Consider the following 27896-nt stretch of genomic DNA (forward strand, 5'->3'; position numbering starts at 1 on the left):
CAGGACCTTTAGAAGGGCAGGCAGTAGTCTTAACCTCTGAGCCATCTCTCCAGCCCCCAAGTGTCTGGTTTCTTATTAACCCTATCTCTGGTGGGCAGGAAGGAATGTGGCCGTAAAACTGGGTCTCTTATCAATTCTTTTGGGTCAGTCATTAGGCAACGCTGTCTTGAGTGGGGTTCTTCTCTGCAGCTGGCCAGACTATCTCCCTGTAGGCCTGTTTCTTAACCTTTGACCCGGTAACCCTCAAATCCGATGTTATTTCTTTTGGTCCTTCAATCTCAGTAGCTGGAAGCTGCACCTTATAACTGTAAAGTGAAAGGTCCCAGGAAGTGGTTTCCCCAGAGGTGGAAGTCCCCCAAATGGGTCCGAGGACATGTCTAGTGAAGGGCAGCTGTGCAGAAGAGACAGAATAAGCCTTCCCTTGGGAGTCCCGCCCGTTCCCAAAGAGATAAAGTTTGTCAATGAGAGGGGGAATCTTCTGGAACACTTAACAATGACTGACACAGCTGGAGAGGGGAAGGTGTTAAGGTCAGAAGCAGCCCCACGTGGCTGGCAGTGAGGCCATATTCTCTGCCTGCATCATGGTGCTCGGGGAGCTAGGGTCAGGAGTTCCTTGAGCTAGTTGGGTTTCAGTTAAGGACATCCCACATTTTCTAGATGAAATGGTCACATTTTGGCCTATAGACTGGCCTGGAAGAGTAGCAGTGGCCCTCATCCTAGACAAAACCTTGCTCAGAACAGTTTTCTCGGTGGTAACCCAAGCTCACAGCCAAGTCTGAGCTCTCTGCAGCCCCTTATCTCTGCCCCCTCGCTCTCCCCCCATCCCCCCATCCCCCCATCCCCCCACCCCCGCAGTCCCAGAGAGGGAAAGGGAAGCTCCAGGCACCAAAGGCTCAGTGGCAGATTGCTGAATCAAGAGCCATCCCACTCCTCTTCCTGTGGCGTGTGTGAGTCAAAGCCACCGCCCCACACCTTCTATGGCACAGTCACCTGTTAACAAGGCCTCACCGGCACAGGTAAAGCAGCTGGAGCCAGTGAGGATCTCGGCATTTGAGTCAGCAATGACGTCAACCCAAACCCTCAGCTCCCTCGCGTGAAGTAGCGACCGTGCCTTTAAAAGGCAACTTGTAACCATTGCAGGCAGCTAGTCACTCCTTTAGCAGTCTGCTCAGCACTCTGGTGAGGAGCTGCCGGGAGAGACTTAGCGCAGAAGCTGGAACTGCAGCCAAGTCCTTGGTCCTTGTCAGAGCTGCGGTCTTTGGCTCCCATCAGACTAAGGGCTCCTCCGAGACAGGGTTATCTGCCTCCCTCTCAGCTGAGGTAACTTCAGAAGGCAGCGTTGTCTCCTTACAGACTAGGCATCCTAAAGGCAAAGTTATCAAGCTTCCTTGCTTGGAGTGCCTTTGGTCATCTGTGATCCTTGGTGTGTCTCCTCAGACAAGTGTCTTCTGAAATTAATCTTTGGGGCTTTCCTCTCAGGCTCACTGGATTTGGGACTGTCTTGCTGAACTTCAGGCTCCTGAGTACAGTGCTAGAATCTTCCATCTCCCCGCTCAGACAGGGGGCCCGGTTCTTTAACTTTCTGCTTCCCCAGGCCTGGCCCTTCCTCCCAGAGGGGCCCAGTGTTGGCTGAAAGGAGTACAGAGTCCTAGTTGGGTGTATTTCTGGTGACCTTGGGGTTGGGGCTCCACCCAAGGAGTTAGCTTCCTGCCCTCAGGTGCCCTGCTGTTCAGCAGAGCCCGAAAGCAAACTTCCCCCAGTTCTTCATCCTAATGTCACCAATGAAAAAAACAGGGAGTGGAGGGCAGAATAAAGTGACTCACACACTTGAGTCTCAGCCCGCCTTCTGCCTACGCCTCTCTCATTCTCTGCCCTGCTTCCCGAGAGGAACCGTCAAGGAAACAGGCTCTTAATGGCCTCCCTCCCCTGCAGCTCTCTCACCTTGTGGACCAGCATCCTCACCACTGCTCAGGTAAGAATTGGATGGCCTGAGTGAGATTCAGGTGTACCCAGCTGGCTGACCTAAAGAACCACTCAGGCTTTATTTACATGGGTCTTCAGGCCTAGGTTATATCTAACTTAAACACACACACATGTCATAGCCTCTCAGTCCTCAGATCTTTACATGTGAACAGACACATCTTTTACACACATCATACAATATACAGCCTCAGCTGTGTGTGTGTGGGGGGGTGCCCAAGCCTGTAGTTTTTGGAGGCTGGAGGACCAGGAGTTCAAGGTCATCCTCAGCTATACAGCAATTATGAGGTTACTGAGGTAGATGAGACTCTGTTTTAAAACAAAGCCGGGAGTGGTGGCACACACATTTAATCGCAGCACTTGGGAGGCGGAGGCAAGAGGATCGCTGTGAGTTCGAGGCCAGCCTGGTCTACAAAGTGAGTCCAGGACAGCCAAGGCTACACAGAAAAACCCTGTCTCTAAACAAAAACAAACAAACAAACAACAAACATACAAACAAAACAAAACAGCCCCAAAACAAAACCAGGGCTGGAGAGATGAATGGCTCAGGGGTTAGGAGCAAATACTGGTCTTTAAGAAGACTGGAGGGGGTGGGGTGAGGACCTGAGTTCAGTTCCCAGCATTCAGGTGGCTTGCAGCTCCAGCTCCAAGGGGCATGTGATGCCCTCTTCTGGCCTTTGAAGGTACCTACACTCAAGTTGCACATACACCCAGAGAGCACATACTCACAAAGACACACATCTAGCCATAGTTAAATAGCAAAATCTTGGGCTGGAGAGATGGCTCAGCACTTAGCAGCATGTCCTGTTCTTGCAGAGTACCCATGTCAGGTGACTCACTACCTAGTGTAACCACAACCTCAGGGGATTGGACACCTGGCCTCCCACCCCCACCCCCCAGAACATGCACACAAAACGTGATTTAAAATAAATAAATTATAACAATTGAGTTGTAATCTGAATAAATTACTTAAATAAAAAATTTTTTAAAAATTTACCCAGGTGTGGTGTCACATGCCTTTAATCCCAGCATTCAGGGAGGCAGAAGCAGGCAGATCTCTGTGAGTTTGAAGCCAGCCTGGTCTACAAAGCAAGTCCAGGGCAGCCAAAGCTCCACAGGGAAACCCTGTCTCGTGCCCCCTCTCCAAAATAAGAATATTAAAATATTTTTTTTCAAAACCCACAGCATCTCCCCTATATACCCACATACACACCACAGACCGTTGTCATCCACAGATGGAACCTATGACCACTCACTATATGTAACACTATACAACACACAAACTGTCACCAACTGACATGAGATTTTATTGATCATTTGCTGGATGAAACACACATTAAAAAAAAAAAACAAACCCAAAACACTGAGGGCACCAGATCTCATTATAGATGGTTGTGAACCACCATGTCATTGCTGGGAATTGAACTCAAGACCTCTGGAAGAGCAGACAGTGCACTTAACCACTGAACCATCTCTCTAGCCCAAAACACACATCATTAGACATAGTGTGTGCAATTGCACTGGCAGGCATCTCCTTGCCACATGGAAGAGCCTCCAGTTTGCTCACTGGGGACAAGCCTGCTGCACAAGGTAACACAAACATCTCCAACACACACACACACACACACACACACACACACACACTCATACAGAAACATCTGCACATGCCACAGATCCCTTTGTTCATAGGTCCTCAGGACACTTGGATACCACTCCACTTAAGCGGGGGTCAACAACACAACCCTCCAGTTTACATGGTCTCTGCTTCTGAGTTGTCTACTGTGTTTCTCTGAACTCTGTTTAGCCTCGGTTACCACTTCCTCATCATCTGGGTGCTGCAACGTTGCACTGAGAGTCGGTACGAGAGGGAGAAGCCCGTTGTGCGTCCTGGCTTGCGTATGTCCAGTCTTCATAAGGCTGTCGGCTATTCTTGGAGCTTTGTTTTTCACTTGGGATTTAAGCAGTCAGCTTGTAAAGTTCCTTGGAAAATTCTCTTGGGCTATGAATGCGTGTGTTTGCATGTGTGCATGTTGTAATACATGTGTGTGTGCTTATGTGCAAACCCATGCATGTGCATACAGAAGCCTAAGAAAGGGTGGTGTCTTCCTCTACCACACTCTCCAACTTCTTCTTTCTTTCTTTCTTTCTTTCTTTCTTTCTTTCCTTGTTTGTTTCTTTGTTTCTTTCTTTCTTTTTTTGAGACAGAGTTTCTCTATGTAGCCTTGGCTGTCCTGAGCTCGTTTTGTAGGGCCGGCTGGCCAGCGATCCGCCTGCCTTTGCAGCTGCCTCTGCCTCCCAAGTGCTGGGATTAAAGGTATGCGCCACCACAATTTCTTTTCTCTGTCCTGGAACTCGCTCTGTAGACCAGGCTGACTATGAACTCAAGAGATCCATCTTAGCTGGGTGTGGTGGCGCACGCTTTTAATCCCAGCACTCGGGAGGCAGAGGCAGGCGGGAACGCTGCGAGTTCCAGGCCAGCCTGGTCTTCAAAGTGAGTCTAGGTCAGCCAAGGCTACACAGAGAAACCCTGTCTCACAGAGAGAGAGAGAGAGAGAGAGAGAGAGAGAGAGAGAGAGAGAGAGAGATCTGCCTCTAACTCCTGGGAGTGATGAAAAGCTAGCAAGGCTTTGTGACAGTTAATGAGGGACAGAACTGGCCTTAGCGAGTCTGGCTCCTGCTTCCAGCTCCCACACCCTTTCCTCAGTTGTTTCCTCTCCTTAATTCATTGGTTCAATTACTATTGTATAGCCCTTGTGATGTGCCCCCAAGAGATTTAAAAAATGTTATTTATTTAGTGTATGTGTATGGGTGCATGCACGCCATGGCATGCCTGCTGGGAACAACTCGGAATCAGTTCTCTCCTTCCACTATGTGTGTCCCAGGCATTAAACTCGGGTCGTCATGAGTCTTGGCAGCAAGCCTCTTTCCCTGCTGAGCCATCTTGTTGGCCCCATCCCAAGAGATTTTTTTTTTAAAGCCAACATAGAAACTTTTAGAAACATAGGAAATACAGTTCAGGGCTAGAGAGATGGCCCAGTGGTGAAGAGCACTTGCTGGTTTTTCAGAGGACTCAGTTTGGTTCCTCGACATCCACACTGGGCAACTCACAGTGCCTAATGTTCCAGTTTCAGGGGACCCAGCACTGCCCCAGTGGGTAACCAGTGAGGGTGTTCTCTAGCTCACTGTGTAGCCTAGGCTACATAGGACCCTGTCTGGTGAGCCAGGCATGGTGGTGCACACCTTAACTCCAGAACTCAGGAGGCAAAGGCACTTAGATCTCTGTGAGTTCGAGGCCAGCCTGGTCTACATAGCAAGCTCCACTTGCCTCTGCTTCCTAAGTGCTGGGATTAAAGCCACTACACTCAGCTTCAAATTTTAAAATATATTTATCCGAACATCCCATATGCATCTTTTCTTCTATTACAAAAATGTTTTTGGAAGCTAGGCAGTGGTGGCACACACCTTTAATCCCAGCACTTGGGAGACAAAGGCAGGTGGATCTCTGAGTCCGAGGTCAGCCTGGTCTACAGAGTGAGTTCCAGGACAGCCAAGGATACATAGAGAAACCCTGTCTCAAAGAAAAAATAAAAAGAAAAACATGTTTGCATGTAGCCCTGCACACCACACGCACAGCTTCATATATAATTACGCACATGCACTCTCATATTTAGATGAGAGCTCAGCCTGGCCTCGAACTCAGAAATCCACCTGCCTCTGCTTCCCAAGTGCTTGGATTAAAGGCGTGTGCCACCACCCAGCTGTGAACGTGTTCTGAGCATATCTGCCCGTGTGATGAGCGGAGGTGGAGAGGAGACTGGGCAGAACGTCTCAGAATTTACCGTGCACGTTCTACGGATTGACGTTCGGGTCATGAGGCTACGTGGTGAGCACCTTTACCCTGTGAGTCACGTAGCCAGAGCACAGCCACCTCATTCCCTGCCCCCACCCCCACCCCAAGACAAGGTCTCTCTGTGTAGCCTTGGCTGTCCTAGATTCCCTTTATAGATCAGGCTGGCCTGGAACTCACAGCGGTTCCCCTGCCTCTGCCTCCCGAGTGCTGGAATTAAAGGCATGCGTCACCACCGCCCGGCCAGCCACCTTAGTTTCTGAGAGAGCATCTCTCACTGAACCTGGAGTTTGTGATTTGACCATACTGGCTGGTCAGCAAGTCCTAGGGAATTCCCTTTTATCTGCCTCTCCAGAGCTAGAACTGCATGCATATTCTACAACCTCTATCTTTTTTCACCTGATTGAACTCAGATCCTCAGACTTGTATGAAAAACACCAAATGAGCCATTTCCCTGTCTTCCTCCTTCTCTTCCTCCCCTCCCTCTTCTTCCTCCTTTCTTCTAAAGCATCTCATGTAGCCCAGGCTAGCTTTGAACTCAGTGTGCAGCCAAGAATGACCCTGAACCTCTGAGCCTCCTGTCTCCACCTTCTAAGTGCTGGCACTGTACATGCGAGCCGCATACCCATAGTTCTCTGGGGCTGAAGCAATGTTAATCATGCTTTAAACCATAGGGGGCCATTTTAGCGCTGACCAGAAGCCTCAGTAGGGTCTGACCAGCAGCAAGGGGCTCAGCTCACCCAGCTGCTCAGGAACCAAGGTTGGCCAGTGTGTGGGGATTCAGAAGGCCTGCTCTCTCTTGGCTCTGTTTTGTCACATGCTGGTCCTTTCTGGACTTCAGCTGCCCTCCCTGTGGCAGAGGGGGTTGGGTCGGCTGGCGCCTGAGGGGCTTGTTTTCTTGGTCAGTGTCTTTCGTGGACCTGGTGCCAATCGACCATTTAGGGTTAAAATTAGTTAGCACTAAGCAGAAGGGAACTAAAGCACCTGGGGGGGGGGTGGGGGGGGCTCTCTGACTTATCTCTCATGCGTGCACACGAAGGCCTCACCTGACACCCTCTCACACAAACCCACTTGTGCTCGCTCGTCCCCAGCTGCGCACGCCTCTTCCCCCTCACTCCCACAAACTCACTTGCCGCTCCACTCCATCTCAGAGGCCTGAGAGATTTCCTCCTTCCTCCAGCCCTCTGACTGCGCAGTCCCCTGGGTTTCTCGAGCCCAATGCTTCTTGCTCACCAGGAGGCCCTGCCCAGCCTTAATGACCACAGCTGTACCTTCCAGCACTTTCTTCCCCCCTTCTCCACATCTAGCGGCCTCTCTCTCCTACAGAGGTGCACACTCTCCCAGGTCCATTCACGCACACTCGGGCCCACTCTCTTGTCGCTCCCTTGGTCTCTGTCTCTGTGCCCTCCTGCATCCCTGTTTACATCAGCTGTCCTCCCCCTCCCTCTTTCCCCGCCCTCTCCTTTCCTTTCCTGACTCCCTTTCTCTCTCCTTGTGCTAACTGGTTGTTCTGGCCACCTCTCTCCCTCTCTCTCTCTCTCTCTCTCTCTCTCTCTCTCTCTCTCTCTCATGCTTTCTCTGTCTCTGTCTGTCTCTCCCCGCTCCACACACCCAGGGACTGCCGCCTACACCCACGCTGCCCCTTGCTTGCTTGCTCTGCAGGAAGCCTCCGCAATACTCAGGTCTGGCTGGCTCAGCGGTGGAGGTTCCTGTGGCATCCGTTGGAGGGGCCCCCCGGGTCACTGTGTTTCCTCCCAGGGGTGACTTGGCAGGGCTATACTCTTGTTTCCTCACTTCTGCAATTGCCAGGCCGGGAGCTTGGACCCAGAGGGGACACGCAGAGCCTACAGCTGAGCTACTCCATCCAGGTAAGGAGGAGGGTAGCAGTCCCAGCTGGGCGAGGGAGAACCCTACACAGATGTCCTTATGGCCCCAGGTCATACTAAGGTAGATGAGTGACTGGATTTTTTTTTTCTTTTTCCAAGACAGGGTTTCTCTGTGTAGCGTTGGCTGTCCTGGAATTGCTTTGTAGACCAGGCTGGCCTCAAGCTCAAGCAATCTGCCTGATTCTGCCTCCCAGAGTGCTGGGACTAAACATGTCTGGCTCGGTGGCTGGCTTTTTTTTTTTAAGATTTATTTATTTATTATGTATACAGATCTCATTATAGATGGTTGTAAACCAACATGTGGTTGCTGGGAATTGAACTCATGACCTTTGGAAGCGCAGTCAGTACCCTTAACCTCTGAGCCATCTCTCCAGCCCCCTATTTTTATTTTTTTAACATTTAAAAAAATGTCATTGTTGTGTTTCTGCTAGCAGGCTCGGGCTGCGTGTGGTGGTGGGTCTGGTGGGCTCAGAGCTGGTGACGATGGAGGAGCTGATGACTTGGTGGCCGGGTTAGATACGCTTCTGGGAAGCCTGGAGGGAGGACTCGTGGCACACCATAGCTAAGTCCCCAGTAAGGTTGGGAAACTCTTGGGAATTTAGCTGCCCATCACAGTTGAGTCCAGCCTCTTCATCATGGGGTCAAGGACTCCAGGGTCCTTCCGGTTCTTTGTGAAGGCAGCCGGCTCTGTGTCAGCGAGAGCAAGGAACTCAGTTTCGGAGAGTTGACAGCTGCCGCATCCTTCCCACTGTCCTTTTAGAAATCAGCGATCAGGGACAGCATCACTCGGTCTCTGAGCCTGGACGTGTTTGCCAAGTTGAGAAGCGAGGTCGGGGTGCCACTGAGGTTGACGGCCGCTGGGACAAGAGTCGGGTGGCTGGATTTTTAAAGAACCAATCTCAGGCCAAGCTTCATGATCAAAAAAAGAGCTTTTTTTTTTGCTGTGCGACGGGCCAAATCCATTAAGCAGGATCTTACACCTGCTTAACTAGTACTCTACAACTGAGCTCTGTCATCAAGTCTGCTTTTACTTTTTATTTGTGTGTGTGTGTGTGTGTGTGTGTGTAGCAGTCAGTTCGCTTCTGGCCCCACGTGTCCTGGGGATTAATTTTCGTCCTTAGGCTTAGCAGCAGGTGCCTCTACTCACTGAGCTATCTCACCAACCCCAAGTTCTTGCAACCCTTCCGAAGCTGGCTTGGAGCTCACTGTGTAGTACAGGCCACCTTGGATTATTTTATGTGTATGGGCATTTTGCTTGCCTGTTGCTGTATGCTTGCCATGTGTGCGTGCCTGGTGCCTTGGAGTTTATAAGAGGCGGGGTCAGACCCCTGGAACTGGAGTTAGAGATGCTTGTGAGGCACCATATGGGTGTTGGGAGCAGAACCTGGATCCTTTCCAAGAGCAGCCAGTGCACTTCCACCCACCCCATCCCCCCACCCCCCACCCCACCCCCCACATGGCTGGGTTTCTCTGTGTAGCCTTGGCTGTCCTGAACTCTCTTTGTAGACCAGGCTGGCCTCGAACTCACAGTGATCCACCTGCCTCTGCCTCTGGAGTGCTGGGATTAAAGGCGTGTGCCACCACTGCCCGGCTTAGAGCAGCCAGTGCTCTTGTCTCTCCAGCCCCTATCCTTGGTTCTTAGCCCTCTTTCGATCTTCTGAGTAGTTGGCATTTCTGGCTCGCCATCAAGTCTGACATAGAAAGAGCTTGTGATCGAACGTTCCAGGAAACCCTCCTTTTCTGAGACTAAGCTGGAGCTGTCATTTCCTTAAGCACCCGGAGGCGATGGTGCTGGTGAGAGGCGGCTACTTGGGGCTCTGCGAGCAGAGTGCAGGGTGTGATGCTGTGTGACTTTGGCGAAGCCAGACACCCTCTCTGGGCATAATCAGTGTCATCTCCCCCAGAGAAGACAGCTTCTCTGGGGAGAGTGAGCTAAAGGATCTGGGACAGGGCTGGGGACCTGGGACCTCACTGGCTGACTGCATTTCCCCAAGAGGATGAGGACAACTGGGTCGCCGGTACAGAGGACTAGGCCCACTGGCCGTTGCTACATTCAGTCTCAAGTGTTGGGGTCAGAGCCCCGTGTGGTACTGGCCATCTCTCCCCGGCAGGAGTCTCGGGGTCAGGTTGACAAGCCAGAGCTGCCTACCACGGACTTGTGGGAACTGAGGTTGGTAAAGGACCCACAGCTCTCTCCTTTGCTGCTGGCCGAACACCTGGCTGCACTCCAGAGGGTCAAGGACCAGGGGCATGTTGGGGTGAGGGGTAGCGCCTGGCAGAGAAAAGCAGGTCCCTTCCTCTGGGTACCCAGCTGGGGAAAAAGAGGAGGAGACTGGCCTGGGCCTTCTGTGGCAGCTTCAGATTTGCTTATGAACTGGGACCTTGGCCAACTGTGTAACCTCACTTTTCTCCGTTGTGGTTTAAAATTCTGACCTCGTAGGTTTGTGGAAAGATGAACTGATGGGTCTGGTGGGTGGACATGCTTTGCCGACCATGAAACAGTCGCCGTCAGTGCTGATACCATAGCTCTTACTGAGGACGCCGTAAAGAGGAGCAGTGCTTTTACTTTTACTGTTTCGTCTCCCAGTTAGCAGGCTTTGGCGTGGCACAGCATAGGACTTTCGTATGGACTGGGTACCGTGGGCGCATCTGTGGTCTCCAGAGCCAGAGAGACAGTAGGATCAGGAGTTTGAGGCTAGCCTTAGCTACATAGCAAGTTGAAGGCCAGCCTGGGCTACTCGAGATCCGCCTCCCCCCAACCCCTTTCCCAAATATGTACTAAGTAGATGAAAAGATAGCATCATCATCAAAACTGTAGTTGTTTGGGGTGGACAGTGAGCCACAGGCTAGCTCTGTTCTCACCCTACTCACCGTGGGCCACTCCATCGGATCAGTGATGGTCCAGACAAGGGATTCACAGTCCCTGGCAGAGATGACCAAATGTGCCCCGTGGGCAAGTTTTCTTCCCAGTTGTTGGGATGTGAGAAGCCCTGGCATGGCCTCAGTTTTACCTTTTTCTCAATTAATATTTATTTGTTTATTTATTTGCTTATTTATTTAACAGCTTCCCCTCCCTCTACTCCTTTGGCCCTGCCTCTTCTGTTTATCCTTTTTATGGGAATCAGAGGCCTCCCCTCCCCCGGCTGCAGAGACCTCCCCTCCCTTGGAGGCAGACAGGACTTGTTGAAAGCCATTGACTTCTTCCTTTTCCGTACAGGGCCCCTCAGTAAATGGAGGTTTGGGGTCAGGATGGACTGATAGCTGAGCCAGAGTCTGGGAGCATGGCTGGATGGCTGGATGGGCCTCCTCCCTGAGAGCGGAGCCAGTTCCTAAGAGCAGAAGCTAGCCCCCAGCGCAGCCGCCCTGGCCCTGAGCAGACACTTAGCATCTGGGTGAGAGAAGGAGAAAGCTTCTGCGTGTTTGTGTGTGGGCTTGGTGTTCAGCCCTGCAGGAGTGGGACCTCCCAACAGCTCTGGAGGCTACTTGAGCTAGCTGACCCAGGAAATATGTCAGTAACCTGGGCAAAGCCCTCTCCAGTTTCTAAAGCCCATTTTAATTTAGCTAAACACTTCGCCTTCCCATCTCCTGAGATTTCACTTCCCTTGCACAGTCCTGTCCGAGGCTGGCACTGCACCCCCGCCCCGCCCTCACTCCCCACCCTCCCACCTCCCCACCCCCCAACTACAGATACCAGCACACCCGCACACCTCCCCCCTCCCCCCCCCATCTGAACCGGGGAGAGATTCTCTCAAGGAGGCAGGTGACACCCGCTGAGACCAGAGTCCTGCTCCCCTGACCACAGTGACTGAGCTTTCCCTCCAGCAACCCTGGAGGCTTCTTCCCAAAGATGTGGTTGGGGGCCGGTGCACCGTGGATTTGTGGCTCTTTGGCCGTTAAAGCTACTGTCACCAGTCTGAACCTTGAAAGGACTGACAGCTTCTTGTCTTGCTGATGGGCCACCGCTCACTTGCAAAAAAACAAAACAATGACCCCCGATGACCAGGTGGCTCCCAGCTGTTGACCATCAGGTCCCCCCCACAAAGTCCACAAACCCTTAAGCAGGGGGATCCAGACGGCTGGTCTGGACGCCATGTTGGCACTCAAGGCAACCTTGGAATCTTTCTGATGATAAATAAATGTCTACTGGTTGCCATGACAGTAATAGACCATGCCCAAAAACAGAGGAGAATAGGAAAAAAAACACCAAGGCTCCTGGAATCTCATCCCTGGAAGGGTTTGGTGGCTGCAGATAATCACCCCGCCCCCACCCTCCCATATCGCAGCCCTAGTTAAACATTCAGGCCCTAAGCCTGCTGGGAGAGGTCCCTCGGAGTGCGAGTGCCTGTTCTCCACTGACAGTTGCATAAAATTCCTTTCTGCTCCTAGGACAATCTGCTAATGTGCGCATGATGGGGAAAGAGTCTGTAGTTTTGGTGAAAATACTTTGTAGGAAGATTTTGATTTTACTTATTTATGTTTCTACTTTTATTTTATTTTTGAAACAGTATCTTGTGCAATCCAGGCTGGCCTCCAACTTACTGTGTAAATCAGGCTGGGACTTGAATTCATTTATTTTTTTTTATTTTTTGTTGTTGTAGTTTTGTTTTTTTTGAGATGGGTTTCTCTGTGTAGCTTTGGTTGGTCTGGACTCTCTTTGTAGACCAGGCTGGCTGCGAACTCACAGAGATCTCCCTGTCTCTGCCTCCCAAGTGCTGGGATTAAAGGCGTTCACCACCATGCCTGGCCTGGACTTGATTTGGTTTGTTTGTTTGTTTGTTTGTTCTTTTGAGACAGGGTTTCTCTGCTTGGCCTTGGCTGTCCTGGACTCACTCTGTAGACCAGACTGGCCTCGAACTCAGAGATCTGCCTGCCTCTGCCTTCTCGGTGCTGGGATTAACAGCGTGCGCCACCACGCCCTCATTGGGACTTGAATTCTTGATCCTCCTGCCTCCATTTCCCAAGTGCTGGCGTTATAGGCTTGTTCCACTACATCCAGCCATAGAAAGTCAGATAGTTGGTTTGTTGTTGTTGTTTCTCTGTGTATCCTTAGCTATCCTAGAACTTGCTCTGTAGACCAGGTTGGCCTTGAACTCAGAGATCTGCCTGCCTCTGCCTCCCTAGTGTTACCACCCCACCCTTGCTTCATAGAAAGATAGAAGGGTTTTTTGGTTGTTGTTGTTTTGTTTTGTTTTTGAGACAGGGTTTCTCTGTGTATCCTTGGGTTGTCCTAGACTTGCTTTGTAGACCAGGCTGGCCTTGAACTCAAAGCAATCCATCTGCCTCTGCCTCCCCAGTGCTGGGAATAATAAAGGTATGGGCCATCACCACCTGGCCCTCATAGAAAAAGGTTTTAATTCTCATCATTTGGCATATGAGGAAAGGAAATGTAGCCAGACATGGTGGGCCACGTCTGAATTCCCATCACTTTGGAGACTGAGGCAGGAGGATTGCTATGAGCTTGAGACCAGCCTGAGACATAGAAGGAGACCCTATCACAATAAATACGTGAATAAACAAACAGGAAAAAAAGAAGAAAAAAAGAAAGGGAATCTGGGGGCGATAACTCCGTCACGCCAAGCAGTTATCTTGCAGGCATGAGGACCCGAGTTTAACCTTCTTGTAAAAAAGCCAGTCGTGGGCACATACCCGCATCCCATTGTGGGAAAGTGAGACCAGTGCATCTTGGGGTGGGGGTGGGGTTCACGGGCAAGTCAACCTCACCTGCTCAGAGACCCTGTCTCAAAAGACAAGGGGACTGAATGTGAGGGCAGCTGATACCTGGATCAGCTGACTTCTGGTACACACACTCACACACCACACACACACACACACCATGCACACACATACACAACATACATACTGTACACACACTCACACACCACACACACACACACCATACACACTCATACACAACACACATACTGTACACACACTCACACACACCACACACACACACACCATACACACTCATACACAACACACATACTGTACACACACTCACACACACCACACACACACACACCATACACACTCATACACAACACACACACCATACATACTCATATACAACACACATACCATACACACACTCACACACCACACACACTGCACACACTGCACAATACATGCTCATACCCACAACACACACGATCACATACTCACACACACTATGCACACACACGACACATGCACACACTCACGACACATACATACACTCACATACACACCACACACCACACACACACACTCACACACACAAACACTTTCATATATACATATACAGTCATACCTGGATCAAGATAGGGTCCCCAGCAAAAAAGGAAATTGGTTAATTCTGGTCCTAGCCCTGGGATTCTGTCCTCACCAGTCAGTCACTTGTTTAGCATAATGCTACTATTGCAGGGACTCTGGTTTAGAACCTCCACGGGTATTCGATCTCTGCTTTTGGCCTCGGTTCTCCTCACATCTTGGAAAAACGGCAGTGAGAACACTAGGAGGGCATCTAAGAGGGTCTGGCCGCCATAGCTGGCCCAGCCAGGACACAACCGTGAGGCAAGCGGAGCCCCAACAGGAAGTAGCTCGCTTATTTAGTGAGCGCCTCCTCTAGACTCAGCACTTCCTCCTGTTTTCCTGTGTGTGTATACGGGTGTGAGTGTGTGTGTGTGAGCGTGCACACACGGTTCATTATATGAATGTGTGAGTATGTGAGAGCAGGAGTGTGCAGATGTATGTGAGTGTGAGTGTGTGTATGCACACGTGCGTGTGAGTGTATGTGTGTGCCTGTGTTATACACGTGTCATACACATAACTTTTTCTAAAGATAGAAGAGCTTATTGTAAAATTATATTTATTTGTTTATATGCATGTGTGTGGAGGTCAAGGGTCAAGTTTGTTATTTCTCTTCACCATGTGGGTTTCGTGATGGAGCTGAGGTCTTTTGCTTTGATGGCAAGTGCCTTTAGCAGCGGAGCCATCTCACTGGCCTTAGCAGGCAGTTTTTGTTTAATCTTTGCAGTGACCCTAGAAAGTGGAATTGTGGTTTTTCAATCTTTCTGGGTGAGTAGGCAAAGGTGCCATATGTTTAGGTTTCTTATAATCAGCATCTTGCAGCTGACACTGAGAAGAAGTTTGCACAAAGATTGTGCAGTTATGAAGGCCAGGTCATGTGATCTCAAGTTAAAAAAAAAAACATGTCATGGCCAGGAGGTCGCGGCGCATGCCTTGAGACAGGTGGATCTCTGAGTTTGAGGCCAGTAGAATGTAATGCCTTCCAGGACAGCCAAGGCTACACAGAGAAACTGTCTCAGAAACCCAAACCGGGCTGAATAGATGGCTCAGAGGTTAAGAGCACTGGCTGTTCTTCCAAAAGATCCAGGTTCAAATCCCAGCACCCACATGACAGTTCACAGCTTGCCTGTAATTCCAGTTCCAAGGGATCTGGCACCCTCACACAGACACATGGAGGCAGATTACCAATGTAAATAAAACAAAATAAAATAATAATTAAAATTAGAAAAAGAAAAACTAAACCAACCAAACAAACAAACAAAACCCACAGAATGGGCAGGAGAGACGGCTCAGTGGTTAAGAGCATGGACTTCATCTTCAGAGAATCTGAGTTTAATTCAGAGGAGCTGAGGCAGGTGGCTCACAACTGTCAGTGGACTTTAGCTTCAGGCCAGTGTCTCTGTGGGCACTTGCATTCATGTTTGCACAGCTTACACATAATTAAAACAGTACAAAATAAATCTTTAAAAAAAAAGGTGAACCTCCAATAAGTCTGCTTAAAACACACACACACACACACACACACACACACACACACACACACACACACCATACTTTCAAATCTGCCATCTCTTAGACTTATATTAAATCTTTCTTTTTTTTCTTTAGCATTGTGGAGTCTACCTAAGGCCTCAGGTGCTTAACCACTGGGCTACAGCCCTCTTTTATTTTTTAAATTTTTAACGAACTGATTAAGAGACAGAGCCACTTGTATCTCAGGCTGGCCTTAGAACTTGCTAGATGGCTGATGATGACCTTGAACTTTCGCTCCTCAGCCTCTACCTCCTCAATACCGGGATTACAGGCATGGGCCACCACACCAGGGGTATACAGTGCTAAGGAGAAAGGGCTCTGCACTTGCAAAGCAAGCACTCTACCGGCTAGATCCGCCGACCTCTAGTTTGTATCTTATATTTTACATTGACCTGTTGTGTGTAAGGGGCTAAGGGCGACGGGCTGGCAGAGGAGGGCCGTGCCAAGGCATGAGTATGGAGGCCAGAGGGCAACCCCTGGGCGTTGGTTTCCTCCCTCTGCCCGGTGTCTCTCTAGTATCGGGATTGGCAGCAAGCGTCTTCATCGGCTGAGCCATTGCATCAGCTCCTCAAACCCACCTCTACTTGACACAACAGTGAGTTTTACATTACTGTTTATGTACTTATTTTAGTTTTCCAGACAGAGTCTCTCTGTGTAGCCTTGGCTGTCCTGGACTCACTTTGTAGACCAGGCTGGCCTCGAACTCACAGCGATCCGCCTGCCTCTGCCTCCCGAGTACTGGGATCAAAGGCGTGCACCACCACCGCCCGGCCTCCCTTGTTTTGTTTTTGATAGCGTTCATTTTTAGTGAGTGTGGGGTGAAATCCTTTCATTTTGCGCTTCTGTGATGATGGCTGGTATAGGCGACAGAGGTACCTGCTGTTATGGCTGATTCTTTTGCCCCCAGCCCCTTTTTAGAAGGTCTCATACTATAGTTTATGCAGCTCAAGCGGGGCCTTGAACTTGCCGGGCAGTCAAGATTGGCTTTAGTCTCCTGTTCCTCCTGCCTCTACCTTCCAAGTGTTGGGATTACAGGGGAACATCACCATGCCTGCCTTTCAGCCCATTTAGAAAGATTCATATTGCGAAATGGGACATGGTGGTGGCACACCTTTAATACCAGACTTTGAGCCGGGCTTGGTGGCACACACCTTTAATCCCAGCACTTGGGAGGCAGAGGCAGGCAGATCTCTGTGAGTTCGAGGCCAGCCTGGTCTACAAAGCGAGTCCAGGACAGCCAAGGCTACACAGAGAAACCCTGTCTCGAAAAACAAAAAACAAAAAACAAAAACAAAACAAAAAAACCAAACCAAACCAAGATCTGGTGCCCTCTTCTGGCCTGCAGGTGTTACGTGCAGGGAGAACACTATATACATAATAAATCAATAAATCTCTTTAAAAAAAAACAAAAACCTCATTTGCACAGGATCTATAATCCCAGGTAAAAACCTAATGCCTGAGATTCCCCTAGTGAAGGCTGGTCAGTGTCCTGGGTTTAGGTGAGCGGGCTCATGTCCTGCTCCCACACCCTCAACCAAGCAGCCGGTGCTTGGGTCCCAGTGGTAGTGATGGTGTGGGATGTATGCCCCCCCCCCCACTCCTCAACCACACCCTGTTGGCAAATGCACCTTCTTGCCCTGAGGGTTTTCGAGACACAGCAAGAGATACAAATGAAGTTGCCTGATTTACAGTTTATAAATATTTAGACAGTTCTGCCCTTGCCCTCAACTGACTCTACAAAGTAACAGGGCTGGCCTGCTGGTGAACTCAAGCCAGTGTCTGCACTGGGAATTTCCAGCCCGTTTTTCTTCTGCCCAGTGGCTGATGGTCCCTCTCTCCTCACTGTCCTGGCTGGGAACCCTTCCCTCAGGTGTCCTGGGACCTGCTAGTGTTTCCAGTGGGTGTGGGGTAGAGAGACCCAGATGGCAGGATTCTTCTGTTTCATTGATATGTGTGGTCTACCCCACCCCCATCTGAGGACTGGGCAGGTGCCTAAGCTTCTGCCCTTCAGGGAACTGTGCCCCAAGTTTTTTTTTTCTTTCCTTTTCTTTCTTTCTTTCTTTCTTTCTTTCTTTCTTTCTTTCTTTCTTTCTTTCTTTTTCTTCTTCTTTTTCTGTTTTGGATCTTTTGAGATAGGGTCTCTCTGTATAGCCTTGCCTGTCCTGGAGCTCCCTCTGTAGACCAGAACTCAGAGATCCATCTGCCTCTGCCTCCTTGAGTGCTGGGATTAAAAGTGTGCACCACCACGCCTGGCCTACAAACTGATGTCTTTATGGCTGGAGAGACCCCACTCTTCCCAGTTCATTTTACCCTCAGTTTGCCCCCTCCCCCCAGAAAAGCTAGACTTATTTTCTTCCTTCCTTTCTTTCTTTCTTTCTTTCTTTCTTTCTTTCTTTCTTTCTTTCTCTTTTTTTCGAGACAGGGTTTCTCTGTGTAGGCTTGGCTGTCCACCTGCCTCTGCCTCCTGAGTGCTGGGATTAAAGGCATGAGCCGCCATGCCCAGCTTTTCTTTTTGACATTTACTGTGAAATTGTTGCTGGTGGCTTAGTGGTTCCTTTATTTGTGGCCACAGATAATGAGTGTAAAAGAAATAAAAACGGAGGCGGAGACAATTGTAGTATAGTATTATTTAGGTCGGTAAATACAGTGTTCGTGCTTCTTTCGACAAAGCCCCGTGACTGCCTCACTTCCCTAACCCTAGGCTTTCTCAATGAGCCTGCGCAGTCATGACACAGGGCAGGATCCACAATGCCCTGAGCTAAAGCTGGCCTTCTGACGGGAGACTTTCTGGAGATAGTCACGGTCGTCTTCCTAACCGGAGCCAGACCCAAGAGGAGGAAGGTACTTCCTGTGTGGGTAGGGACATGGGTTCCCCACAGATGCAGAGTGAGTGCCCTGAGCTGCCTGGCTGTGGGCTGCACCTGCTCCCTGCCCTTCTCAGAGAGCTTGACCAGATGCGCTTCCCACCTCAGGAACCCCCCAGTCAAGGGGACCAGCAGGACAAAGACGGGGATCAGAAGAAGGAGCATCTTCACCCCAGTGGAAAGGGGGCTGAGACTATGGGGCAGGGACACGCACATTTTCCTTGGCTGTCCTGGCCTCGCTTTGCAGACCAGGCTGGCCTCGAACTCACAGCAATCCGCCTGCCTCTGCCTCCCGAGTGCTGGGATTAAAGGCGTGCGCCACCACTGCCTGGCTAAGACCCCGGTTTCTATGGGTCATAGCTACCACTGTGCACTGTATGGGCTGGGTTGCAGCGTATCATTAGAGATCTTGCCATGCATGTGTGAGACCTCAGATGCTAGAGAGAATAAAAAAGAAAAAAGAAAAAGGAAAAAAGAAAAGAAAAGAAAAAAAAAACCAAAAAAACACTGCAGCTGAGACTTTCTAAAACAATTCAAAATAAAACAGGAAACCGAAAAGCTATTCTATCTTAGCGCAAACAAAATGCATTTTTACAGGAAACAACTGGATTTTCTAAAGCAAACAGTTTAGGGAGAACAGTGACATTGGTATACTTTGTTTACAAAGCTTTTTAATGTTGGGTTAAATAGGAGACAGCTGGGGTCTCCTGACTGCTTCCACTTTCGCTATGTGGTGACCAGCTGCCTTGGTTGTGCTGATAAAGGAGGTTTTGTTTTGTTTTATTTTGTTTCTTGTTTTTTGTTTTGTTTTGTTTTGTTTTTTCTTGAGCTGGGAATGGAACTCAGAGCCTTGCTCATGCAGGGAAATTGCTCTACCCCTGAGCTCAGAGGGCTCCCAAATAGCTGACTTTACTTTAAAAATACTTTTGTTGTTGTTGTTGTTGTTTTCCAGACAGGGTCTCTCTGTGTAGCCCTGGCTGCCCTGGACTTGCTTTTGTAGACCAGTCTGGCCTCGAACTCACCAGCGATCTGCCTGCTTCTGCCTCCCAAGTGCTGGGATTAAAGGCGTGCGCCCGGCTTCCTCTATCACTTCTTGCTAAACCAGGAGACACATTGTTGTTGTTGTTGTTGTTGTTGTTGTTGTTGTTGTTGTTGTTGTCGTTTTCAGCCTTTCTGGCCAACAAGCCGAGCAATCCTCCTGGATCCAACCCTCACTGCTGGCATTACAGGCTTCCTTCCCCAGGAGGACCACACCAAGTTTTTCATGGTGCTGCAATCCGAACGTACCTTCTCACGCTTAAACAGCAAGCACTCTTCACCACTCTTCCTTCCTTCCTTCCTTCCTTCCTTTTTTGTTTCTTTGTTTTTTTTTTCACCACACCCGGCTTTCTTCACCACTCTTAAAGCTCTTAAGTTTTGCTTTGTGTCAGGGCCCCACTGTGTAGCCCTGACTGGCCTTGAACTTGGAGCAGTTCCAGGCATGTGCTACTGCTCTGACCAGCTCTTCTTGGACATGGTACCAAAAATCATAAATAGTGGCTTCTTAATGTCTCTCTTTCTTTCTTTGAGAAAAGGTCTCCTTCAGCCCAGACTGGCCTTGAACTTGCTTTGTGGGTCCCTCCATCTCCCAAGTGCTGGCATTAAAGGCATGAACCACCATGCCTGAATTTAATATATTTCTTTCCTCTGCCAGGCTGATTCAGAGGCAAGTTCATCTCACAGTTCAAATTATTTCATAGATTTTTTTTTTCCTGGAAGGGCACATGATAGTTGGCTGCAAAAGTCTTTTATAAATGCTATCCATTTCACATGTAGAATATTTAAAAGATGTGTGCTTAGCCAGGAGTGGTGGCACATGCCTTTAATCCAGCACTTGGGAGGCAGAGGCAGGCAGATCTCTGTGAGTTCGAGGCCAGCCAGGTCTACAGAGTGAGTTCCAGGATAGCCACGGCTAACACAGAGAGACCCTGTCTCGAAAAACCAAAACCAAACCAAACCAAAACAAGCCCCCCCAAAACAAAACAAAACAAAACAAAACAGAATGACCTTAACCACTAAGCCATCTCTCCAGCCTCTCCTTTGGTTTTTCAAGATAATAGATTAAAAAAAAATTTTTTAAGAGAAATGATTGTGATTTATCAGGAGTTCTGAGACCTACAGATCTGGCATACAAATTACTGTCTTATTAAATGGAGCAAAGACACAAAAAATGTTCTCAACAAAATTCTGTTGACAACTGGTTGCTTCTTTAAACGTACTTGTATTTAGCCTCATTTGAGCATTGGGCCTCTTTATCTTCGGAAGGTTCCTGAAGGGATGGGTGTCACTAGCCGGGCTTCTCCTCCATCCTATGCTTTGGTCTTCGGTTCTGAGACTAAATGTGGAAGAGACAATTCCTGGTTCTCACAGGTGGCTCAGCCTCCATGAAGAACTGAAATTCAGATCAGGTCTGAATCATGAGTTGAAACTGGCCAAGTGAAAGGAGTGGAGGGGCGGGGGGCGGGGGGGGGGGGCTGCTCCAGTTTCCTTTCTGATACTTTGATAAACTATTCTGACCAAGCCCGGGAGGTGGTGGCGCACGCCTTTCATCCCAGCACTGGGGAGGCAGAGGCAGAGGCAGCTAGACCTCTGAGTTCAAGGCCAGTCTGGTCTACAGAGCAAGTTCCAGGACAGCCAGGGCTACACAGAGAGACCCTGTCTTGAAGAACCAAACCAAACCAAACCAAACCAAACCAAACCAAACAAAAGAAACAAACAAAAGTCTAAAAGCTATTCTGAGCAAAAACAGTGTAGACCAGGAATGGGTTTACTTGGCCTATTCTAGTCTGTCATTAAAGGAAGCCAAGGCAGGGAACTGAAGGCGCACAGTAGCTTTCTATTCCACGTAGCATCGCCTTTAACAAACAAGGAACTCGCTTAATAGTCAAAGGAGTACAGCAGAAACCAAAGAGGATGCAGCTCGCTGGCCTTTTTATACACTTCAGGATCCTCTGCCTAGAGGATGGCGCCGCCCACAGTGGGCTGTGCCTCCCTACAGCAGTGAACCATTGAGAAAATGCCCCATAGACACACCTCGACGGCCAGTCTGATAGATCGAGGCCATTTTCTCAGCTGAAGCTGCGTCAAGTTGGGGGAACTATCTAGAATATGTAGCTCTGAGATATAGTCCTTATGAGGTATATGGAGAATATGTAGCTCTGAGATATAGTCCTTATGAGGTATACGGAGACCTTGGGTTCTATTAGCATTGGGAAGGAGAGGAGAGGAAAAGAGAGAGAGGAGAGAAAGAGAGAGAGATAGGAGGTGGTGGAGGGGTGGACGGCGGGAAGAGCCTTCAAGGCAGCTGGCTGGGGCAAGGGACACGTGGTGGGCTTCCTCCAGTTCTTAGAAACTGCCTGTCTCATAGCCAGGCATGGTGGTGCACACCTTTAGACAGATTTCAGTGAGTTCGGAGCCAGCCTGGTCTACAAAATAGACTTCTAGGATAGCCAAGGATACGCAGAGAAACCCCATCTCGAAAGACAAAACAAAAGCAAGAAACAAAACACACACACACACACACACACACACACACACACACACACACACACACACAGAGAGAGAGAGAGAGAGAGAGAGAGAGAGAGAAAGTGTCCGTCGTCCCTTTGCCTGCTCAGTCCTGGCACCGTGCACACTATCTGTTCAGGATGTTTGCACCGTAACTCCTCCTCCTCCTCTATGCTTTCTCAGAAGTGCTGCCTGCTTTCCCAGGTCTCTTCTTCTTCTTACAGCAGCTGTCTGTCTGAAGCCCTTTAGCTTTTCTCCCTGGTGAGAAGATAAGTTCCTTGAAGGCAAGCTGCTTTGCTGTACTCTTCAGTATGCCTCATAGGTGCACAGAAATATTGTTGGATGGATGTTTGGGAGTCCTGACCACTATTTTTCTAGAAATGAGTAGGTGTGTGTGTGTGTGTGTGTGTGTGTGTGTGTGTGTGTGTGAGAGAGAGAGAGAGAGAGAGAGAGAGAGCTATCTACCATTTTTAAAAAAATTTTATTAATTTATTCATATTACACCTCAATTGTTATCCCATCCCTTGTATCCTTCCATTCCTCCCTCCCTCCCGCTTTCCCCCTTACTCCCCTTCCCTATGACTGTGACTGAGAGGGACCTCCACCTCCTGTATATGCTCATAGAGTATCAAGTCTCTTCTTGGTAGCCTACTATCCTTCCTCTGAGTGCTACTAGGTCTCCCCATCAAAGGGACATGGTCAAAAACGGGGCACTAGAGTTCGTGTGAAAGTCAATTCCCACTCTCCACTCAACGGTGGAGAATGTCCTGTCCATTGGCTAGATCTGGGTAGGAGTTCAAAGTTTACTTCCTGTATTGTCCTTGGCTGTCTACCTTTTTTTTTTTTTTTTTTTTTTGAGACATGGTTTCTCTGTGTAACAGTGGCTATCTTGTACTCACTTTGTAGACCAGGCTGGCCTAGAACTCACAGAGATCCACCTGCCTCTGTCTCCTGAGTGCTGGGATTAAAGGCGTGCATCATCAGGCCCAGCCTGATTTATTTATTTTCTGAAACAGAGTCTCACACTATAGCCCAGGCTAGCCTTCAGCTCACTCTGTAGCCAAGGCTGGCCTGATACTCACTATAATCCTCTTGCCTTAGCCCTCTCAATTCTGGGATTACATATGTGAGTCACTGGGCCTGGCCACATGGGTATTTAGTGTCCTATAATCTCTGGCAGTTCCTCAGTCTTGTCTTTTCTTTCTTTCTTTCTTTCTTTCTTCTTTTTTTGTTTTTTAAAGATTTATTTATTTATTATGTATACAGTGCTCTGGCTGCAAGTACACCTGCAGGCCAAAAGAGAGCATCAGTTCACATTATAGATGGCTGTGAGCCACCGCGTGGTTGCTGAGAATTGAACTCAGGACCCCTGGAGGAGCAGTTAGTGCTCTTAACCTCTGAGCCATCTCTCCAGCCCCCTCAGTCTTTTCCTTATCTTTCGTGACCTTGACACGTTGAATAGGCACTGCCCAGTCATTTTGAAGGATGTCTATAATTTCGCTTTATTGGGTTTGAGGTAGAGTGGGACGCCCCACCCTTGGTCACATACATGCCAAACAAGAAAGACCACTGCTCTATAACCCTGCAGCTATTGAATGAATGAATATATATGAATGAATATATATATATATAGTCCCATTGTGCATCTTAGGTTGTCCTAACCAGGCTGGCCTCAAACCCATGGCGATCCTCCTGCCTCTGCCTCTCAAGTGAATTTCGTTACAGGTATGAACCACAATGCCTGTCCTAAACTTTTTTTTTTTTGCAATATGAATTTTTAAATCATGTTTATTTTATTTATTGTATGCATACTAGTGCTTGTCTGTCTTTCTGTATACTACGTGTGTGCCTAGAGGCCAGGGAGGTCCAAAGAGGGCATCAGACCACTTAGAACAGGAGTTACGCAACATAAACACGCCCCATGCACACATACTCCATGCCACATACAGAGGTCACGTGACAACTGGTACACCTCAGTTCTCTACTTCCCCCATTCGGGTCCTGGGGATCCAATCAGGCCACCAGGCTTGGTAACAGGTGCCTTCGCCCACCGAACCATTTTACAGGCTGCTCACCTCTTTCTGTAGGCTCTACCTCCATCACGTTTCAACATGGATCCTAGAGAAGACTCCAACATCCAAACTGTAGCAGGGAGCCTTGGAATCGGCGAGGTTGAGGAAGCCTCTTCCTGGCTCTTTTTTTTTTTTTGAAACAGGGTTTCTCTGTGTAGGCTTGGCTGTCCCGGACTCACTTTGTAGACCAGGCTGGCCTCGAACCACAGCGATCCGCCTGCCTCTGCCTCCCGAGTGCTGGGATTAAAGGCGTGTGCCACCACGCCCGGCTCTCTTCCTGGCTCTTGATAACCAGAGTCTTTGCATGTTCTTTCAGGCACCCAGCACTCCATGTCCAGGTGACCCTTCCCGCCTAGAGAAATGGAGCAAAATGCCTCCTTTCGTGTGGATTCCGAGTTCCGATACACCCTCTTTCCGATTGCTTACACTGTCATCTTCATACTGGGGGTGGTTGCCAATGGCTACGTGCTATGGGTCTTTGCCCGCCTGTACCCATCCAAGAAACTCAACGAGATAAAGATCTTCATGGTGAACCTCACTATGGCGGACCTGCTCTTCTTGATCACCCTCCCGCTGTGGATCGTCTACTATTACAACGAGGGCAACTGGATTCTCCCCAAATTCCTGTGCAACCTGGCTGGATGCCTCTTCTTCATCAATACCTACTGCAGTGTGGCCTTCCTGGGTGTCATCACCTATAACCGTTACCAGGCAGTGGCTTATCCCATCAAGACCGCTCAGGCCACCACCCGCAAGCGTGGCATCTCTTTGTCCCTGGTCATCTGGATATCCATCGTGGCTACTGCATCCTACTTCCTGGCCACGGACTCCACCAACCTAGTGCCTAAAAAGGATGGTTCAGGCAACATCACCCGCTGCTTTGAACACTATGAGCCGCGCAGTGTGCCCGTCCTTGTTGTTCACGTCTTCATCGCCTTCTGTTTCTTCCTTGTCTTCCTCCTCATCCTCTACTGCAACCTGGTCATCATCCACACGCTGCTCACGCGGCGCATGAGGCAGCAGCGCAAAGCGGAAGTGAAGCGCCGGGCCCTGTGGATGGTCTGCACCGTCTTGGCGGTGTTCGTCATCTGCTTTGTGCCCCATCACATGGTCCAGCTGCCCTGGACCCTGGCAGAGTTGGGCTACCAGACCAACTTCCACCAGGCTATTAATGACGCCCATCAGATCACCCTCTGCCTCCTCAGCACGAACTGCGTCTTAGATCCTGTCATCTACTGCTTTCTTACCAAGAAGTTCCGGAAGTACCTCAGCGAAAAGCTGTACAACATGCGCAGTAGCCGGAAGTGCTCCAGGGCCACCACTGACACGTGCACTGAGGTGATAGTACCGGCTAAGTAGACTCCTGTCATGTCACTGAAAAATCAGTCTCTTCTTCTTAAAGTCAGACCCAGCGCCCTCTCTTCCATGGACCTCACAGACTGAGCTGGGAGGTGAGGGGTTTCTGCCTGTGGCTAAGCCCTCCTTGGACCCTGGTAGACTATTAAATATGGCAGTTACTTCCCTCACAGAGACAGTGGCAGACTGAATGCTCCTTTTTCACCCATCTTCGGGTTAACACTAGGGGATTGTGGCTGATGGCCTCACGCACCCAGAATGTCAGATTCTGAGATCCCAGCTGCGGCCAGACCTTCGGCATAGACTCTGAGTAGCCTAGTTCATTCAAATGGGGCCGGCAACCTTAATGTTTGGGCAGTGAGTGACTCCTGGAGGGGGCGGGGCTACAAGCAGAGGGGAGGGGGGTGTCAGTAAGGACCTCTTCACTGGTCGTATGGAAGATCTTTGGAGGCAGCAGGGGTGTTTAAGATGGTGCCCTCCTTTTTCCACTCCCATATGTAAGCATCTTTGTGATGCTTTGGTTTCGTGGACCCTTCTGACTGACACAGTACCTTGTCTCAAAATGTAACCAGAGCTGGGCGGTGGTGGCGCATGCCTTTAATCCCAGCACTCGGGAGGCAGAGGCAGGCGGATCGCTGTGAGTTCGAGGCCAGCTTGGTCTACAAAGTGAGTCCAGGACAGCCAGGGCTACACAGAGAAACCCTGTCTCGTGGGGGCGGGGGCAGGGGATGACAAACAACAAAAACAACAACAACAAAATGTAACCAGTGGAGATAACAGAAAAGCTGACCAGGAGCTAGGATGGAGTGTGTTTGCTGAGGCAGCTGAGTTTCTGCCTGAATGCTGAGAGAGTGGAAGAGAGATGGCTACCTCAGAACGCAGCATTTCCACTTCCAACAGGCAGCAGCTTCTTTTGAGGAGCACTGGACGCCTGCTGGTGAATTTTGACAATCCATCATGGCAAGGAAGGCAGGGCAGGGCAGGGCAGGGCAGGGCAGGGCAGGGAGGCCACGATGGCAGGAACACTAGACAGAGGTTGTTCATGTGTCAGTGAGCTGGGAAACAAGACAGCACCTTAACCCCAGGATGGGGTTACCACCTTGAGAGGCCCCCCCCCCCCCCAGCCATCTACAGCCAGGTCCTACCTCCTAAAGGCTCCATAGTCTCCCAGATTAACACCACTAGCAGGAGAATAAACATAGAGAACACAGGGCCCTGGGCCACCAGGCAGAGAACAGACTTCTGCAAGTTGTCATTTGACCTTTCCTTGGATGCTGTGGCACACACAATGCTCTGCTTCCCCCATATACATATAAACAAATTAGTACAACAAAGCGAAACAAATATGACCCCATGGGAGTACACATGTGATAGCACGTGCTTCCAAAATATTATATGCTGTTGCATTGAAGAGAGATCCCTTCTTGCCCTCTGAGAACTATCTAGAAGCCTCAGACTCAGAACTCAGAGGAGCGCTTCTTGGTTTCCTGAGCCTTGTGCTTCTTTTAAAAATGTCCGTGCTGGGCAGTATGCCTTTAATCCCAGCACTCTGGACACAGAGGCAGGCAGATCTCGGTCAGTTCGAGGCCAGCCTGGTCTACAGAGTGAGTTCCAGGACAGACATGGCTACACAGAGAAGCTGTCTTGAAAAAAAAAAAAATTATCCTTCCTTTCAGCTAGTGTCCCCTTGAAGTTGTATCAATTGAATCGTGTCTGCCAGTCAGGCATGAGTTTGTTCTAATAGGCTAGTAACCTGCTTGGTTTGGGTGATGGCTATGGGCTGCCTAGCCGAAGGGGACTAGGTAGCTAAAACAACAAAGTCCTTGGACTTTTGACATCTTACAAATTCAGGTTCAAGTCTTGGCTGTGCTAGATGCTGTCCAGGGCATTGGAATCTAATTGTCTACCTCTTAGTGTTATTAGCTGGGAGGTACAACCTACCTCACGGGGCTGTGCGGTGCCACGCTCAGCTGACTCTTGGTTGCTTACCTCTGACCTTCCTCTTTCCTGAGAGCTTGGTGCCCTCACTCCTGTGATAGGAACCGAAGGGTGAGACTTGGGCATCTCGATTCGGGATCCTGTCTGGGGCTCTGCAGGCCACTTCCTGAAGTCATTCAAACCCTGGAGCTGTGACCATGTCTGGATGTAAAGTGGGCTGGGTGGCCACTTAGGTGACTGGTGGACGAATACACGGCTTTTCAAAGAAAGCAGATGTGCTAGGCAAAGCAGAGGCCAGAGAGAAACCAGAATCTGGAGAGAAGACGCGGCTCTAAGGGTCAGAGAGCACCCCTTCCCTCTTTCTCTTGCATCCTGGGACGTTCTCTTGTCAGGGTTTCTTATCCCGCCCCCCCACTCAAGCGCATTCAATTTCCATCAAATAATGTACTTCCTATCAAATATCACTCTGTCTTTATGCTAATACAGTACATTCCGAATTTCATCATTTGCAAATCTTCCTTGTCATTGTTTTTGCAATATCCGTGTACCATGCTGTGTATACTTAATAAACCATTTTGTCTTTAAA

At 49.5% G+C, this 27896-nt stretch overlaps 1 protein-coding gene across 5 annotated transcripts; it reads left to right on the forward strand.

Moving 5' to 3' along the window:
- The first annotated feature begins 1148 nt into the window (after window positions 1-1148).
- PTAFR (platelet activating factor receptor) lies at window positions 1149-27896 on the forward strand. Of its 5 annotated transcripts, XM_084787532.1 has the most exons (4): window positions 7124-7695; window positions 18236-18375; window positions 24032-24115; window positions 24333-27896. In XM_084787532.1, the coding sequence occupies exon 4, from the start codon at window positions 24377-24379 to the stop codon at window positions 25373-25375; it is 999 nt and encodes a 332-aa protein (XP_084643658.1). In that variant the 5' UTR covers window positions 7124-7695; window positions 18236-18375; window positions 24032-24115; window positions 24333-24376; the 3' UTR covers window positions 25376-27896. The 5 variants fall into 5 exon arrangements, with proteins under 5 accessions (XP_084643659.1, XP_084643658.1, XP_084643657.1 ...); XM_084787531.1 differs by lacking the exon at window positions 24032-24115; XM_084787534.1 differs by lacking the exon at window positions 18236-18375.

The sequence above is a fragment of the Acomys minous genome (assembly GCF_964271855.1).
Source record: "Acomys minous genome assembly, chromosome: 6".
In the NCBI taxonomy this organism is placed as follows: Eukaryota; Metazoa; Chordata; class Mammalia; order Rodentia; family Muridae; genus Acomys; species Acomys minous.

Coding starts and splice junctions, on each gene's coding strand:
- PTAFR (XM_084787533.1), top strand. CDS start 24,377: ATGGAGCAAAATGCCTCCTTTCGTGTGGATTCCGAGTTCCGATACACC.